Source organism: Nansenia antarctica, assembly GCF_963989245.1.
Source record: "Nansenia antarctica genome assembly, chromosome: 11".
NCBI lineage: Eukaryota > Metazoa > Chordata > Actinopteri > Argentiniformes > Microstomatidae > Nansenia > Nansenia antarctica.
The window spans coordinates 29,437,884-29,457,012 of record NC_137681.1 but is presented as its reverse complement, the minus strand read 5'-3'; the positions used below and the strand labels follow the sequence as shown (position 1 = coordinate 29,457,012).

The following is a 19,129-nucleotide window of genomic DNA, read 5'->3' as shown; positions in this document are numbered from 1 at the left end:
ACAGTTGATAACCTGTAGTTCATGCACACCTGAAGGTAAGAAAGGCTATGTAGTGAGCAAAGATTGATGATTTAATATTCCATAGTGATCTCACCAAATCTAACTTACATCACTATTGTTAACACAACAAAGAGAACACTTCTGACTCTTCAAATGTTCATTTATTATTTCCTCTAGGGATGTCCCGATCCCACTTTTTCACTACCGATACCGATACCGATACCTGGGCTTCGGGTATCGGCGATACCGATACCGATCCGATATTTGTATACATTTTTTGACCCCTGAATATTATATATATTTTTATTTATTTTTTCCTAACACCAGGGGAGCCACCCCTCCTAAATTTCGTTGTTTGGTACCTGTACTGTAGCAATGACAATAAAGACCATTCATTCATTCATTCATTCAAATACCTCCCCAGTATATAGTCCACACCAACAACAGTTAAATTAAAGACTGCCAGCCTTTATTAAAGCAACAAATGCGACGTGTTGTGGATTGGAACTACGGATCATAAGCTTTCAAATGATGTGTCATACATTGAAATCCGAAAAAATATGAAGTTAGAGTAATTTGAATGTTGTTAGACGTCAGGCACATAGGGTTAACCTCTTTGTAATGAAACCGGAAGCACACAGCGCAGCGCTATGCGCATTTTAAGCGCATATAGGACTCGCGTGAAGCGCTATGCGCATTTTAAGCGCATATAGGACTTGCGTGAAGGATTTCTGCGACACGTGTTTCTGTTCACTGTTTTTATTCTCTCATCGCTTATACACATAAGTTTGACTGCGGATGACAGTAGGATCGGATCGGAGCCTTTTTTTTTTCTGGTCCGATCTCCGATCCAGCATTCAGGACCAATATCGGGTCGATATCCGATCTCAGTATCGGATCGGGACATCCCTAATTTCCTCTAACAAACAGAATCTGTTATAGACAGTGCACAATGCTTTTTTTAGCCAAGATCCGGCCTCCTTTTATGAAAACAAAAAAGGCCCACCTAATTAATAATTAGAAATAATAATAATTAGAAATAATTAGTAATTAGATCAAAAAAGTGTCAAAAATAAAGTGCATCTTGTCTATCCCTGTAAATTGAAAATGCATAAATAAAATAAATAAATAAAGTGCATCAGTCAATACAAAAATAAAGACTTTTATAGAACCAAAAGTTGTATAGAACTTTTACAGAAACTAGTGCCAAATGGCTGCTTAGTCTGCAGATAAACAGAATGACATGAAGGGCCTGAGTTCTATTTTAAATAAGTGGCGGTATTACCTGTAATAATAAACTATTCAAATTATGACGATCAGTGCCTCCATTAACTATGTGGAAGTATTTTAAAAAGGACTTCCTTTTTAATCCTTTTAATGTATTTATGTTTTAATATATCATATGAATTGCCTATTACCTGTTTATGACACAACACAGTGGCTTTAAATGCAAATACCAAAGGGTATATATTTATTTACTAAATGCTCAATTTAAAGTGTTGGTAGTCAATTATAATGTTATACAAAGTCAATAGACAATATTCACAATACAATGTCAACAGACAATATCACAATATCACATAACAAAATATAGGCTCAAAGCCTATTCCAATTCCTTTCAAGGAAATAAATGTAATGTTTCCAATAAACTCAAAGTCAACTCAAAGGATTCACAATTGTACAATATATCATTCACTGGACGGTCTCGAGTTACTCCAGGCGATAGGAAACGGTCTCCTTGTCCACCGGAGAGCTTTCCTGTTGCTTGGTCTCTCGACTTCCAATTCTCTGATAGCTTCAATGTGCACCAACATCCAAAGGAATAACTGTTCGTTGATTCCCGAATTGTTACACACAGCATATACAAGTCTTACTTCACTCGACGATGTCCTCAAACATTCTGACACGTTACTTAGTGCAACCTAACGCTATTAGTACAAAGTCCCGCCCCCTCTCTCTCAGCATACATTACAGTTGGCTAGCTCTTCCCGATGGACCAATGAAATAAAGAAATGAATGAATGACATATAACCAATGAGCGAACTCACATTAGAGCTTGTAAACAAGTACACATTATAAACGTATAACAATGTTAATAACCGTGTACATAACCATGAAATGATGCTTATTTATTAAATGGACTTATTTATTGAAATGCTCATAGCTCACTTTAGTAGCTGGGCTACACACATAGTAGGCTACACTAGTATGCTTAATAAAGCAACTGAAAAGGGCTGGGCTATGCTACTTTTAGTGCATGAGGATGAGGTAGGTTGTGATAAAACGTATCTGGCCTACGCTAGAATCGATCAGACTATGGATGTGTGTGGCGACTGTATCATACAGAGCAGGCAGGCACACGTCTGCAAAATAGCGGCGGCTTGGGAGTGTATACCGGGGCTCTAAATGTGAAATTAGCTGGCGAAATCCTTTATCTTTTACTACAGAGAAAGGCTGGTCGTCGAGGGCCATAAACTCCATTATTTTTTCATTGATTGCTTGAGCCTTTGAGCTGTCTCGAGTAAACTTCCTGCAGTTTTCAAATGCGTGTTCAATAGGCACAGCAGCTTTTTTTTTCGCGGCTAGGCTACCTTCTGCTACTAGTGCTTGATATTCCTTCCATACAGCGTGCTTGCAATGGTGAATCTTAAGGTGACCTATGAGATTCGTTGTGTTGTAACTCGTAGACCTTTGCCCTCCTCTCCGAACTTTTGTCGAACATGTATTGCAAATTGCAAACGCACTATCTGCCTCAGAAACTCTGAAGAATGTCCACACCGGGGAAGACATGTTTCGCTCTCGTCTCTACACTGCGTACGCAGGCGCAGCATCATGAGCGCGGAAACCGGAAGCAGAAATATTTCCGGCTTCATATTATCGGCTCTATATCGGCAAAAGTTTTATAAAACCGATAAATATTTAATTACATTAATTTCCCATTATCGGGCCGATAAATATCGGTGCCGATAATATCGTGCATCCCTAGCCTTAACTGTACATATTATCTACTTTTTTCTTTTTCTTTTTTTCTTTTTTTGTACATATTATCTACCTTAACTGTACATAGCTACCTTAACTGTACATATCTACCTTAACTGTACATATCTACCTTAACTGTACATAGCTGCCTTAACTGTACATAGCTCATAACTGTACATATCTACCTTAACTGTACATATCTACCTTAACTATATCTACCTTAACTGTACATAGCTCGTAACTGTACATATCTACCTTAACTGTACATAGCTCATAACTGTCAGTGTTTCCTCTATATGTATTTATTGGTGGCGGGCCGCCACGAAGGAATTTCCTCCGCCACTAATTGATTCAGTCCACTAAGTGCACGATTTTTCCCCCAAAATTATAAAATAAAATAAAATCCACCTCTGAACATTTTAGCTGATTAAAATATATCTGATCCTAGATCAGCGCTATAATGGATGTTGACTAAAAGTGCACCTAAATCCACGCCCATCTCTCTCTAACCGCTGATCCAAAATCAGATTAATGACATTAAACATTCAGTTGACGACGTGACACAAGGGCTACTCCTGATTGGTCTAAATGTCAACCATCTAAAAGATACAAAAAGCTGATCTAGCTAGCTAGGTGCACAAATAAGATATCACGTTAAATAACTTCGAAAAATTAAACGAAAATAGCGACAGATGGATGGATTTTTCAAGAAAAAAGATGTCCCAGACACTTCAAACATTGCTGAAGCTAGCAGTGGCTATGAGCGATCCCAAACTGCATGGCTGGCAGGAGCAAAGGAGCTAGTTGGTGGATCAGCTAACAACGTTTATGGCGGGCGAGTTCATCGAGGCTGTTCGCACCTGCACCAAATATGTCCCAATTTGTGCACTCGAAACAGCCTCTCAGAGTATCAGTGGCAGTTGCAGTCCAGGACTTAACGGGTTTGGGTGTCGTATTGCAAGTTTCTGTCTATATTTCGGGACGAGGAGCAGCATGGCATGGTCGGACCTTCCCAGCGGTGCCCTCGGGAACGAACGGTAAGCCTCGTTGATTGTAACGTAGCAGTGGTCTAGTATGTTAGCTCCTCTGCTGGGGCATGACACCTGTTGTTTGTAATTGGGAAGTTCGGTGTGCAGGTTGGTGTGATTAAAATCGCCGAGCACAATAACTGCTGCGTCGGGATTAGAGTTTTCCACAGAGGAGATGTAGGTAATACTTGGGACATCGCAATTGAAATTGCGTTCAAAGTAAAACACACACACGCAAATATTGACAGAAGAGCTTGGCTTAATAGTGTATATTCCCACTGTGCTGGGTCGCCTCCACACCTGGCACCACAGGGGCCCGTTAATAAGACTGCTGTCTGTGGATTAGTTCGAAAAAAAATGGTCCAATACAACGTTGTAGTTGTTTAGTACAAATGGGTCTATAGCAGCTAGGTAACATTAGTCCTGTATCAGAGTTGTGTTGTTGGGTCTTGTAGCAGGGTTAGCGAAAGCTGCTAGGTAACATTAGTCCTGTATCAGAGTTGTGTTGTTGGGTCTTGTAGCAGGGTTGGGTTAGCTATAGCAGCTAGGTAACATTAGTCCTGTATCAGAGTTGTGTTGTTGGGTCTTGTAGCAGGGTTAGCTATAGCAGCTAGGTAACATTAGTCCTGTATCAGAGTTGTGTTGTTGGGTCTTGTAGCAGGGTTAGCTATAGCAGCTAGGTAACATTAGTCCTGTATCAGAGTCGTGTTGTTGGGTCTTGTAGCAGGGTTAGCTATAGCAGCTAGGTAACATTAGTCCTGTATCAGAGTCGTGTTGTTGGGTCTTGTAGCAGGGTTAGCTATAGCAGCTAGGTAACATTAGTCCTGTATCAGAGTTGTGTTGTTGGGTCTTGTACAGTTGCACAAAATGCAGATAAGAGAAAGTATAGGCTAATATCAAACAACAATCCTAGAGATGACTAACTCAAACGTATGCATAACTAAATAAAAGCAGGCCAACTAACGACAGCTACACGCCCTCAACTGGGAACATAAAGGATAAATGAATTTTGCAATCGAACGTGTCCTACAGCGACAGCTGGTCGTGCAAATCAGGTTCTGGGAAGTTTTTTTTTTTTTTGTTTTTTTCCCTCTAGTTTTGGTTGAAATTAGGTCGTTGTTTTGAGCGCGCGGACAGGGCTCTCCGCCACTAATGTAAAAATTCCTGGAGGAAACACTGACTGTACATATCTACCTTAACTGTACATAGCTACCTTAACTATATATACCATAACTATATCTACCTTAACTGTACATATCTACCGTAACTGTACATAGCTACCTTAACTGTACATATCTACCTTAACTGTACATAGCTACCTTAACTATATCTACCTTAACTGTACATATCTACCTTAACTGTACATAGCTACCTTAACTGTACATATCTACCTGAACTGTACATACCGTATTTTCCGGACTATAAGTCGCGGTTTTTTTCATACTTTGGCTGGTCCTGCGACTTATATATCAATAATTCATAATCTCTGACTGACATGAACTGACATACGGTAATCTCTGACTGACATGAACCAAGGAGTAACTTCCGCTAGCGCCTCATACACGATAGAATAGCCATTATACTTGACAATGTGGACATTAAACACGACAATGTGGACATTAAACATGATGTTATGGACCTTATACACAATGTTATGGACGTTAGAAACGATATTAAAGTCATTTATACCTTCCAGAGGCTATTTAACGTTGCAATGTTGCACCCGCGAGTAGCATTTTGCTACTTTCGGTAGCGCTTCATACGCGATAGAATAGCCATTATACTCGACAATGTGGACATTAAACACGACAATGTGGACATTAAACATGATGTTATGGACCTTATACACAATGTTATGGACGTTAGAAACGATATTAAAGTCATTTATACCTTCCAGAGGCTATTTAACGTTGCAATGTTGCACCCGCGAGTAGCATTTTGCTACTTCCGGTAGCGCTTCATACGCGATAGAATAGCCATTATACTCGACAATGTGGACATTAAACACGACAATGTGGACATTAAGCACTATATTATGGACCTTATACACGATATTATGAACGTTTATACACGACATTAAAGTCATTTATTACCTTTTAGAGGCTGTTCAATGTTACATTGTTTGTAGCATCCTACCTACTTCTGTTTTTCACCAAGCTATCTTTTCCCATGGCCTCATACACGATAAATAGTCGTTACACTCGACAATGTGGACATTAAGCACTATATTATCAACGTTATACACGCTATTATGAACGTTACACACGATGTTAAAGTCATTTATTACCTTTTAGAGGCTGTTCAAAGTTTCATTTTTCCTCCGCGACGCCATGTTGTTAGCCCCGCGCTAGCTAGCGGACTTTACACTCGGCGCTAGCTAGCGGACTTTACACTCGATAATACAAGTATTCCTTAACCTTTCAGAAGAAGTTTCAACGTGAATTATGTCCTTCCTGGGCTTACAAATCCTCTCATGTCTCTTCACAGTGCCAGACTAGAGTCAAGCTCAACAGGGTCTTCTTTCCCCGCTGATTCCGCCAAGCCCGTTCCCTTGAACCATGCGACTTATAGTCCAGTGCGACTTATATGTGGTTTTTTCCTCTTCATGACCCATTTTTGGTCTGCTGCGACTTATACTCGGGTGCGACTTATAGTCCGGAAAATACGGTAGCTACCTTAACTATATCTACCTTAACTGTACATATCTACCTTAACTGTACATATATACCTTAACTATATCTACCTTAACTGTACATAGCTCATAACTGTATATACCTCTAAACTACTGTACTTGCCATACTGTACCTATCACTAACATTGTCATGTTTTATATCATGTTCTTATATCACTATTTGCACTTCTTTTTTTTTTCTTTTTTTTTCTTCTGATTTATCCCCTTTTCACCCAATTTGGTATCCAATTGCACCCTGCCTATTGCGTAGGATCCGCCGCACGACCCCGTGGCCGGCAGCCAGGCAGACTAGCTGACTGGCTCCTCGAGCCCAGCACCGTTATTCCGGCACCCCGGGGGCGCTGTTGCGCGACGGATCCTTGTCCAGAAATAGTCCTATACCCAGGGGTGCACATAACTGGTGCGCCAGTGCGCATGCGTCGCCAAAATGCATGCTGCGCGGCAAATCAGCCGCATGAAGGCGCTCTTGCGCACCAACAGCTCTTTTTTTTCTTTTTTTTTTTTTGTGGAAAAGTTGATTTCAGTGTTTACAGAACAGAGCAGTGCTTAAAGAGATGTCCGTTTATATCAGTGTGTTTAAAGAACAGACATTCAGTTAGTGCTTAAAGAGATGTCAGTTTATTTCAGTGTGTTTAAAGAACAGACATTCAGTTAGTGCTTAAAGAGATGTCAGTTGATTTCATTGTGTTTAAAGGAGTCGGACAGACTTTCATTCTTAAAGAGCAGTCATTTGATTTTGCATTTGTTTCTTTTGTTTTGCACACAATAATTTGGTCGTTCATCTTTATTTATGAATAAATGTCGTTTTGCTAATAATATATCCATGTATCCCTTTTTTATCCATCCTGTGGGACGGGTCGTGACTCGCGAGCTCGGGGAGCACCAAGCAGCATCCCTAGGTGCTCCTCTGAGCACTGGCACCAAAAAGTTATGTGCACCCCTGCCTATACCGCCCTCTGGAGCGGCCGCTCAATATGCCGCTCCCTGTGTGCCTCGGCCATATCTGGGTCTGGCGAGACGGGGATTCGATCCCAGTCCCCGGTGGGCAGCTTGCACTAGTGGCTAGTGCTTAGACCGCTACGCCACCGCGGGGCACCACTATTTGCACTTCTGGTTAGATGCTGAACTGCATTTCGTTGTCTGGTACTTGTACTCTGCAATGACAATAAAGTTGAATCTAAATCTAAACTCATCTAACCTAATCTAATCTAATCCAGTTACTTCCCATCCCCGTCTTCAGAGAAGAGCCCAGAGGTGAAAGGTCAACGGCGTGTTTCCTACCTTGGAGAAGTAGCCCACCAGGTGGCAGCCAGTGTTGTCAGCCTCCGTCATGACGTAGAAGAGGAAGGGCTCCACGTCGTAGTACAGCGTCTTGTGGTCCAGGAACAGCTTGGCCAGGAGGCACAGGTTCTGACAGTAGATCTGGAGAGAGGACCGTACAGCTAAACAACCTGACTAAACAACCTGGCAGTAGACCTGCAACACAGGACAGAACCACTACTAAACAACCTGACTAACCAACCTGACTAACCAACCTGACTATAGGGCTGCAACTAACGATTATTTTGGTAGTCGACTAATCTGTCGATTATTTTTCCGGTTAGTCGCGATTAGTCGTGTGGCTTTTCGCTGCGCGTAAATGGCGACGCAGAAGCATAAATCCGGCTTAACTAGCTATCTAACCTAACGTTACGCCAAGCTACAGCTGCTCACAGAGCTAGTTGATTGGCTAGCTAGCATTGCTGGCTAGACTACAGACAGCTCACGTTAGTAGGCTACGCTTGGCGCTGTTTATCTTACAGACAGCTCGCTGGTGGACTCAACATAATTGAAATAGCATTCACTTATCAAGCATCATTCATGATCATCCACCATGACTACCTGGTATTTTAATAGCGACCACCCCTCACTTCATTTCATCTCGCGTTCTCCTGGCTTCAACATGGAAAATCCCTGCTACGTAACGTTACATACAAGCGCCTCTGTCTGTCACACGCGTGCCACAGGGCAAATAAATGAATAGCACAAACGCTCATAGCATGTACAGCCCTGTCCATGAGACGTTGTTTTCCAACATGTAACAGTAAAGCTAACATAAACATTACGACCCTAACAATATAACGTTAGCCAGTTGGCTAACAACGTTAGCTAAAACTTACCCAGCTGATTCTTGCATGGCTCCCGTTTATTTATTTTTAAATAATAATCCCTTTTTTTTTTCTTTTCTTTTTTATACGATTAGTCGACACTAAAATTCCACGTCGACGAGTTTTTATGATCGACGTCGTCGATTATGTCGACTAATCGTTGCAGCCCTACCTGACTAAACAACCTGGCTAACCAACCTGACTAACCAACCTGACTAACCAACCTGGCTAAACAACCTGACTAACCAACCTGACTAAACAACCTGGCTAACCAACCTGACTAACCAACCTGACTAACCAACCTGACTAAACAACCTGGCTAAACAACCTGACTAATCAACCTGACTAACCAACCTGACTAATCAACCTGACTAACCAACCTGACTAATCAACCTGACTAACCAACCTGACTAATCAACCTGACTAACCAACCTGACTAACCAACCTGACTAACCAACCTGACTAACCAACCTGACTAAACAACCTGACTAACCAACCTGACTAACCAACCTGACTAACCAACCTGACTAAACAACCTGACTAACCAACCTGACTAACCAACCTGACTAACCAACCTGACTAACCAACCTGACTAAACAACCTGACCAACCTGACTAACCAACCTGACTAAAACACCTGACTAAACAACATGACTAAACAACCTGACTAACCAACCTGACTAACCAACCTGACTAACCAACCTGACTAACCAACCTGACTAAACAACCTGACTAACCAACCTGACTAACCAACCTGACTAACCAACCTGACTAACCAACCTGACTAAACAACCTGACTAAACAACCTGACTAACCAACCTGACTAAACAACCTGACTAAACAACCTGACTAACCAACCTGACTAATCAACCTGACTAACCAACCTGACTAAACAACCTGACTAAACAACCTGACTAAACAACCTGACTAACCAACCTGACTAAACAACCTGACTAAACAACCTGACTAACCAACCTGACTAATCAACCTGACTAACCAACCTGACTAAACAACCTGACTAACCAACCTGACTAACCAACCTGACTAAACAACCTGACTAACCAACCTGACTAACCAACCTGACTAAACAACCTGACTAACCAACCTGACTAACCAACCTGACTAAACAACCTGACTAACCAACCTGACTAACCAACCTGACTAACCAACCTGACTAACCAACCTGACTAAACAACCTGACAAACCAACCTGACTAACCAACCTGACTAACCAACCTGACTAACCAACCTGACTAACCAACCTGACTAAACAACCTGACTAAACAACCTGACTAAACAACCTGACTAACCAACCTGACTAAACAACCTGACTAAACAACCTGACTAACCAACCTGACTAATCAACCTGACTAACCAACCTGACTAACCAACCTGACTAACCAACCTGACTAACCAACCTGACTAACCAACCTGACTAACCAACCTGACTAACCAACCTGACTAACCAACCTGACTAACCAACCTGACTAACCAACCTGACTAACCAACCTGACTAACCAACCTGACTAACCAACCTGACTAAACAACCTGACTAAACAACCTGACTAACCAACCTGACTAAACAACCTGACTAACCAACCTGACTAAACAACCTGACTAACCAACCTGACTAACCAACCTGACTAACCAACCTGACTAACCAACCTGACTAACCAACCTGACTAACCAACCTGACTAACCAACCTGACTAACCAACCTGACTAACCAACCTGACTAACCAACCTGACTAACCAACCTGACTAACCAACCTGACTAACCAACCTGACTAACCAACCTGACTAACCAACCTGGCTAACCAACCTGACTAACCAACCTGACTAACCAACCTGACTAATCAACCTGACTAAACAACCTGACTAAACAACCTGACTAACCAACCTGACTAAACAACCTGACTAAACAACCTGACTAAACAACCTGACTAAACAACCTGACTAACCAACCTGACTAAACAACCTGACTAAACAACCTGACTAAACAACCTGACTAACCAACCTGACTAACCAACCTGACTAAACAACCTGACTAACCAACCTGACTAACCAACCTGACTAACCAACCTGACTAACCAACCTGACTAAACAACCTGACTAAACAACCTGACTAACCAACCTGACTAACCAACCTGACTAACCAACCTGACTAACCAACCTGACTAACCAACCTGACTAAACAACCTGACTAACCAACCTGACTAACCAACCTGACTAACCAACCTGACTAACCAACCTGACTAACCAACCTGACTAAACAACCTGACTAACCAACCTGACTAACCAACCTGACTAACCAACCTGACTAACCAACCTGACTAACCAACCTGACTAACCAACCTGACTAACCAACCTGACTAACCAACCTGACTAAACAACCTGACTAACCAACCTGACTAACCAACCTGACTAACCAACCTGACTAACCAACCTGGCTAACCAACCTGACTAACCAACCTGACTAACCAACCTGACTAACCAACCTGACTAACCAACCTGACTAACCAACCTGACTAACCAACCTGACTAACCAACCTGACTAACCAACCTGACTAAACAACCTGACTAACCAACCTGACTAACCAACCTGACTAACCAACCTGACTAACCAACCTGACTAAACAACCTGACTAACCAACCTGACTAACCAACCTGACTAAACAACCTGACTAACCAACCTGACTAACCAACCTGACTAACCAACCTGACTAACCAACCTGACTAAACAACCTGACTAACCAACCTGACTAACCAACCTGACTAACCAACCTGACTAAACAACCTGACTAACCAACCTGACTAACCAACCTGACTAACCAACCTGACTAACCAACCTGACTAACCAACCTGACTAACCAACCTGACTAAACAACCTGACTAACCAACCTGACTAAACAACCTGACTAACCAACCTGACTAACCAACCTGACTAAACAACCTGACTAACCAACCTGACTAACCAACCTGACTAAACAACCTGACTAACCAACCTGACTAACCAACCTGACTAAACAACCTGACTAACCAACCTGACTAAACAACCTGACTAACCAACCTGACTAAACAACCTGACTAAACAACCTGACTAAACAACCTGACTAACCAACCTGACTAACCAACCTGACTAAACAACCTGACTAACCAACCTGACTAACCAACCTGACTAACCAACCTGACTAACCAACCTGACTAACCAACCTGACTAACCAACCTGACTAACCAACCTGACTAACCAACCTGACTAACCAACCTGACTAACCAACCTGACTAACCAACCTGACTAAACAACCTGACTAACCAACCTGACTAACCAACCTGACTAAACAACCTGACTAACCAACCTGACTAAACAACCTGACTAACCAACCTGACTAAACAACCTGACTAAACAACCTGACTAACCAACCTGACTAAACAACCTGACTAACCAACCTGACTAAACAACCTGACTAACCAACCTGACTAAACAACCTGACTAAACAACCTGACTAACCAACCTGACTAAACAACCTGACTAAACAACCTGACTAACCAACCTGACTAACCAACCTGACTAACCAACCTGACTAACCAACCTGACTAACCAACCTGACTAACCAACCTGACTAACCAACCTGACTAACCAACCTGACTAACCAACCTGACTAACCAACCTGACTAAAACACCTGACTAAACAACCTGACTAAACAACCTGACTAACCAACCTGACTAACCAACCTGACTAACCAACCTGACTAACCAACCTGACTAACCAACCTGACTAACCAACCTGACTAACCAACCTGACTAACCAACCTGACTAAAACACCTGACTAAACAACCTGACTAAACAACCTGACTAACCAACCTGACTAAACAACCTGACTAACCAACCTGACTAACCAACCTGACTAACCAACCTGACTAAACAACCTGACTAACCAACCTGACTAACCAACCTGGCTAAACAACCTGACTAACCAACCTGACTAACCAACCTGACTAACCAACCTGACTAAACAACCTGACTAACCAACCTGACTAACCAACCTGACTAAACAACCTGACTAAACAACCTGACTAACCAACCTGACTAACCAACCTGACTAACCAACCTGACTAACCAACCTGACTAACCAACCTGACTAACCAACCTGACTAACCAACCTGACTAACCAACCTGACTAACCAACCTGACTAAACAACCTGACTAAACAACCTGACTAACCAACCTGACTAACCAACCTGACTAACCAACCTGACTAAACAACCTGACTAACCAACCTGACTAACCAACCTGACTAAACAACCTGACTAAACAACCTGACTAACCAACCTGACTAACCAACCTGACTAACCAACCTGACTAACCAACCTGACTAAACAACCTGACTAACCAACCTGACTAACCAACCTGACTAACCAACCTGACTAACCAACCTGACTAACCAACCTGACTAACCAACCTGACTAACCAACCTGACTAACCAACCTGACTAACCAACCTGACTAAACAACCTGACTAACCAACCTGACTAACCAACCTGACTAACCAACCTGACTAAACAACCTGACTAACCAACCTGACTAACCAACCTGACTAACCAACCTGACTAACCAACCTGACTAACCAACCTGACTAACCAACCTGACTAACCAACCTGACTAACCAACCTGACTAACCAACCTGACTAACCAACCTGACTAACCAACCTGACTAACCAACCTGACTAACCAACCTGACTAAACAACCTGACTAACCAACCTGACTAACCAACCTGACTAACCAACCTGACTAACCAACCTGACTAACCAACCTGACTAACCAACCTGACTAACCAACCTGACTAACCAACCTGACTAAACAACCTGACTAACCAACCTGACTAACCAACCTGACTAACCAACCTGACTAACCAACCTGACTAAACAACCTGACTAACCAACCTGACTAACCAACCTGACTAACCAACCTGACTAACCAACCTGACTAACCAACCTGACTAACCAACCTGACTAACCAACCTGACTAACCAACCTGACTAACCAACCTGACTAACCAACCTGACTAACCAACCTGACTAAACAACCTGACTAACCAACCTGACTAACCAACCTGACTAACCAACCTGACTAAACAACCTGACTAACCAACCTGACTAACCAACCTGACTAACCAACCTGACTAACCAACCTGACTAACCAACCTGACTAACCAACCTGACTAAACAACCTGACTAACCAACCTGACTAACCAACCTGACTAACCAACCTGACTAACCAACCTGACTAACCAACCTGACTAACCAACCTGACTAACCAACCTGACTAAACAACCTGACTAAACAACCTGACTAACCAACCTGACTAACCAACCTGACTAAACAACCTGACTAAACAACCTGACTAAACAACCTGACTAACCAACCTGACTAACCAACCTGACTAACCAACCTGACTAACCAACCTGACTAACCAACCTGACTAACCAACCTGACTAACCAACCTGACTAACCAACCTGACTAACCAACCTGACTAACCAACCTGACTAACCAACCTGACTAACCAACCTGACTAACCAACCTGACTAACCAACCTGACTAACCAACCTGACTAACCAACCTGACTAACCAACCTGACTAACCAACCTGACTAACCAACCTGACTAACCAACCTGACTAACCAACCTGACTAACCAACCTGACTAACCAACCTGACTAAACAACCTGACTAACCAACCTGACTAATCAACCTGACTAACCAACCTGACTAACCAACCTGACTAACCAACCTGACTAACCAACCTGACTAACCAACCTGACTAACCAACCTGACTAACCAACCTGACTAACCAACCTGACTAACCAACCTGACTAACCAACCTGACTAACCAACCTGACTAACCAACCTGACTAACCAACCTGACTAACCAACCTGACTAACCAACCTGACTAACCAACCTGACTAACCAACCTGACTAACCAACCTGACTAACCAACCTGACTAACCAACCTGACTAACCAACCTGACTAACCAACCTGACTAACCAACCTGACTAACCAACCTGACTAACCAACCTGACTAACCAACCTGACTAACCAACCTGACTAACCAACCTGACTAACCAACCTGACTAACCAACCTGACTAACCAACCTGACTAACCAACCTGACTAACCAACCTGACTAAACAACCTGACTAACCAACCTGACTAACCAACCTGACTAAACAACCTGACTAACCAACCTGACTAACCAACCTGACTAACCAACCTGACTAACCAACCTGACTAACCAACCTGACTAACCAACCTGACTAAACAACCTGACTAACCAACCTGACTAACCAACCTGACTAACCAACCTGACTAACCAACCTGACTAACCAACCTGACTAACCAACCTGACTAACCAACCTGACTAACCAACCTGACTAACCAACCTGACTAACCAACCTGACTAACCAACCTGACTAACCAACCTGACTAACCAACCTGACTAACCAACCTGACTAACCAACCTGACTAAACAACCTGACTAAACAACCTGACTAACCAACCTGACTAACCAACCTGACTAACCAACCTGACTAACCAACCTGACTAAACAACCTGACTAACCAACCTGACTAAACAACCTGACTAACCAACCTGACTAACCAACCTGACTAAACAACCTGACTAAACAACCTGACTAACCAACCTGACTAACCAACCTGACTAACCAACCTGACTAACCAACCTGACTAAACAACCTGACTAAACAACCTGACTAACCAACCTGACTAACCAACCTGACTAACCAACCTGACTAACCAACCTGACTAACCAACCTGACTAACCAACCTGACTAACCAACCTGACTAACCAACCTGACTAACCAACCTGACTAACCAACCTGACTAACCAACCTGACTAACCAACCTGACTAACCAACCTGACTAACCAACCTGACTAACCAACCTGACTAACCAACCTGACTAACCAACCTGACTAACCAACCTGACTAACCAACCTGACTAACCAACCTGACTAACCAACCTGACTAACCAACCTGACTAACCAACCTGACTAAACAACCTGACTAACCAACCTGACTAACCAACCTGACTAACCAACCTGACTAACCAACCTGACTAAACAACCTGACTAACCAACCTGACTAACCAACCTGACTAACCAACCTGACTAACCAACCTGACTAACCAACCTGACTAACCAACCTGACTAACCAACCTGACTAACCAACCTGACTAACCAACCTGACTAACCAACCTGACTAACCAACCTGGCTAACCAACCTGACTAACCAACCTGACTAACCAACCTGACTAACCAACCTGACTAAACAACCTGACTAACCAACCTGACTAACCAACCTGACTAAACAACCTGACTAAACAACCTGACTAACCAACCTGACTAACCAACCTGACTAACCAACCTGACTAACCAACCTGACTAACCAACCTGACTAACCAACCTGACTAAACAACCTGACTAACCAACCTGACTAACCAACCTGACTAACCAACCTGACTAACCAACCTGACTAAGCAACCTGACTAAACAACCTGACTAACCAACCTGACTAAACAACCTGACTAACCAACCTGACTAACCAACCTGACTAACCAACCTGACTAACCAACCTGACTAAACAACCTGACTAACCAACCTGACTAACCAACCTGACTAACCAACCTGACTAACCAACCTGACTAACCAACCTGACTAACCAACCTGACTAACCAACCTGACTAACCAACCTGACTAACCAACCTGACTAACCAACCTGACTAACCAACCTGACTAACCAACCTGACTAACCAACCTGACTAACCAACCTGACTAACCAACCTGACTAACCAACCTGACTAACCAACCTGACTAACCAACCTGACTAACCAACCTGACTAACCAACCTGACTAACCAACCTGACTAACCAACCTGACTAACCAACCTGACTAACCAACCTGACTAAACAACCTGACTAACCAACCTGACTAACCAACCTGACTAACCAACCTGACTAACCAACCTGACTAACCAACCTGACTAACCAACCTGACTAACCAACCTGACTAACCAACCTGACTAACCAACCTGACTAACCAACCTGACTAACCAACCTGACTAACCAACCTGACTAACCAACCTGACTAACCAACCTGACTAACCAACCTGACTAACCAACCTGACTAACCAACCTGACTAACCAACCTGACTAACCAACCTGACTAACCAACCTGACTAACCAACCTGACTAACCAACCTGACTAACCAACCTGACTAACCAACCTGACTAACCAACCTGACTAACCAACCTGACTAACCAACCTGACTAACCAACCTGACTAACCAACCTGACTAACCAACCTGACTAACCAACCTGACTAACCAACCTGACTAACCAACCTGACTAACCAACCTGACTAACCAACCTGACTAACCAACCTGACTAACCAACCTGACTAACCAACCTGACTAACCAACCTGACTAACCAACCTGACTAACCAACCTGACTAACCAACCTGACTAACCAACCTGACTAACCAACCTGACTAACCAACCTGACTAACCAACCTGACTAAACAACCTGACTAACCAACCTGACTAACCAACCTGACTAACCAACCTGACTAACCAACCTGACTAACCAACCTGACTAACCAACCTGACTAACCAACCTGACTAACCAACCTGACTAACCAACCTGACTAACCAACCTGACTAACCAACCTGACTAACCAACCTGACTAACCAACCTGACTAACCAACCTGACTAACCAACCTGACTAACCAACCTGACTAACCAACCTGACTAACCAACCTGACTAACCAACCTGACTAACCAACCTGACTAACCAACCTGACTAACCAACCTGGGGAGGTTCTGGCAGTAGATCTGGAGAGAGGACCGCACAGCTAAACAACCTGGACGGCACTAAACTACTAAACTACTAAACTACTAAACTACTAAACTACTAAACTACTAAACTACTAAACTACTAAACTACTAAACCACCTAAACAAGGTTCTGGCAGGAGATCTGGAACACAGGACTGCAGCACAGTAGGCATGGGACCATACGCTCAACTCAGGGTTCCATACCATTCACCATACCGGGTTCACCATACCATTTTCTCACAACTTTTTGAACAAAATGAGATTGCAGACGAATTCTGACTGAAAAATATTATTTTGCAGAGAGCACTGTCCTTCCCCCCAGGCTGGCTCTCTCTGCTTTGCCTCTTGGGAGGTTTGGAAACACGAGACGACCGTGGTGACATTTCACACATGTACACAAACTCACAAACGTATAAAAACACTGCTCGTAAAAAACACCACTAAAATACGTTGGCTCGTAATGCCGCTTCTCTCTTCCAATCTCCTCAGCTCTCTGTGAGCGTAACGCGCTTCGAATTCCCGATTTGTATCGTCTGGTATTCGTTGTATGGATAATGAAATGTCTTGCATCCCTACAGTCACAGCTAAACACCCTGGGGAGCTGGAGGAGGAGGAGGGAGCCAGGTGTGGTGGGATCATGTCAGCTGACCCAAATGACGTTTTGAAATTGAAATTGAAGGTATTGAAAATAATATTTTTCTAGATTCCGATTAAAAAGGTGCACCAGAGTCCCTGTGAATCCTGGTTTGACACAAGGGACTAGAACACAACCTGGTTGAGTCTGTAAGGTTCTCACCCTGGTTTGACACAAGGGACTAGAACACAACCTGGTTGAGTCTGTAAGGTTCTCACCCTGGTTTGACACAAGGGACTAGAACACAACCTGGTTGAGTCTGTAAGGTTCTCACCCTGGTTTGACACAAGGGACTAGAACACAACCTGGTTGAGTCTGTAAGGTCCTCACCCTGGTCTGACACAAGGGACTAGAACACAACCTGGTTGAGTCTGTAAGGTCCTCACCTTGTTCTTCTTGCCGTCCACCTCGAAGACAGAGATGGCTCCTTTCCTGTAGACCTCGTCTCCTGGAGGGTGTTTCCACACACACTTGGCCTGGAGAACGAGCACACACACACACTTTGACCACACCACTTAACTAACCACTGATTGGACTGAACCGGACAAGACCAGACCAGACCGGACTGAGGGCAGAACAGAACAGGAGAGGAGAGGAGAGGAGAGGAGAGGAGAGGAGAGGAGACTCAGGGATTAAAAAAAAAATAATCTCCTGACGGAAAAAAAAAATTCAGGCCAAATCGGGGCCGGTGCGGGGCGGTGGCTTTCCGTGCGCAAAGCGCGCGTGCGATTTTTCGTTCTACGTTC

General features: G+C 43.3%; 1 protein-coding gene across 1 annotated transcript in view; it reads right to left on the bottom strand.

Annotated features, from left to right (window-relative positions):
* LOC308167709 (histone acetyltransferase KAT7-like) overlaps positions 1 to 19,129 on the bottom strand; it is a 34,750-nt gene that overhangs the window by 3,606 nt on the left and 12,015 nt on the right. Inside the window, exons 8-9 of the mRNA XM_080542172.1 lie at positions 18,770 to 18,859; positions 7,981 to 8,121 (exon numbers count right to left, since the gene is read on the bottom strand). Coding sequence (XP_080398298.1) covers positions 7,981 to 8,121; positions 18,770 to 18,859 — 231 coding nt within the window. The remainder of the gene's footprint in view (positions 1 to 7,980; positions 8,122 to 18,769; positions 18,860 to 19,129) is intronic.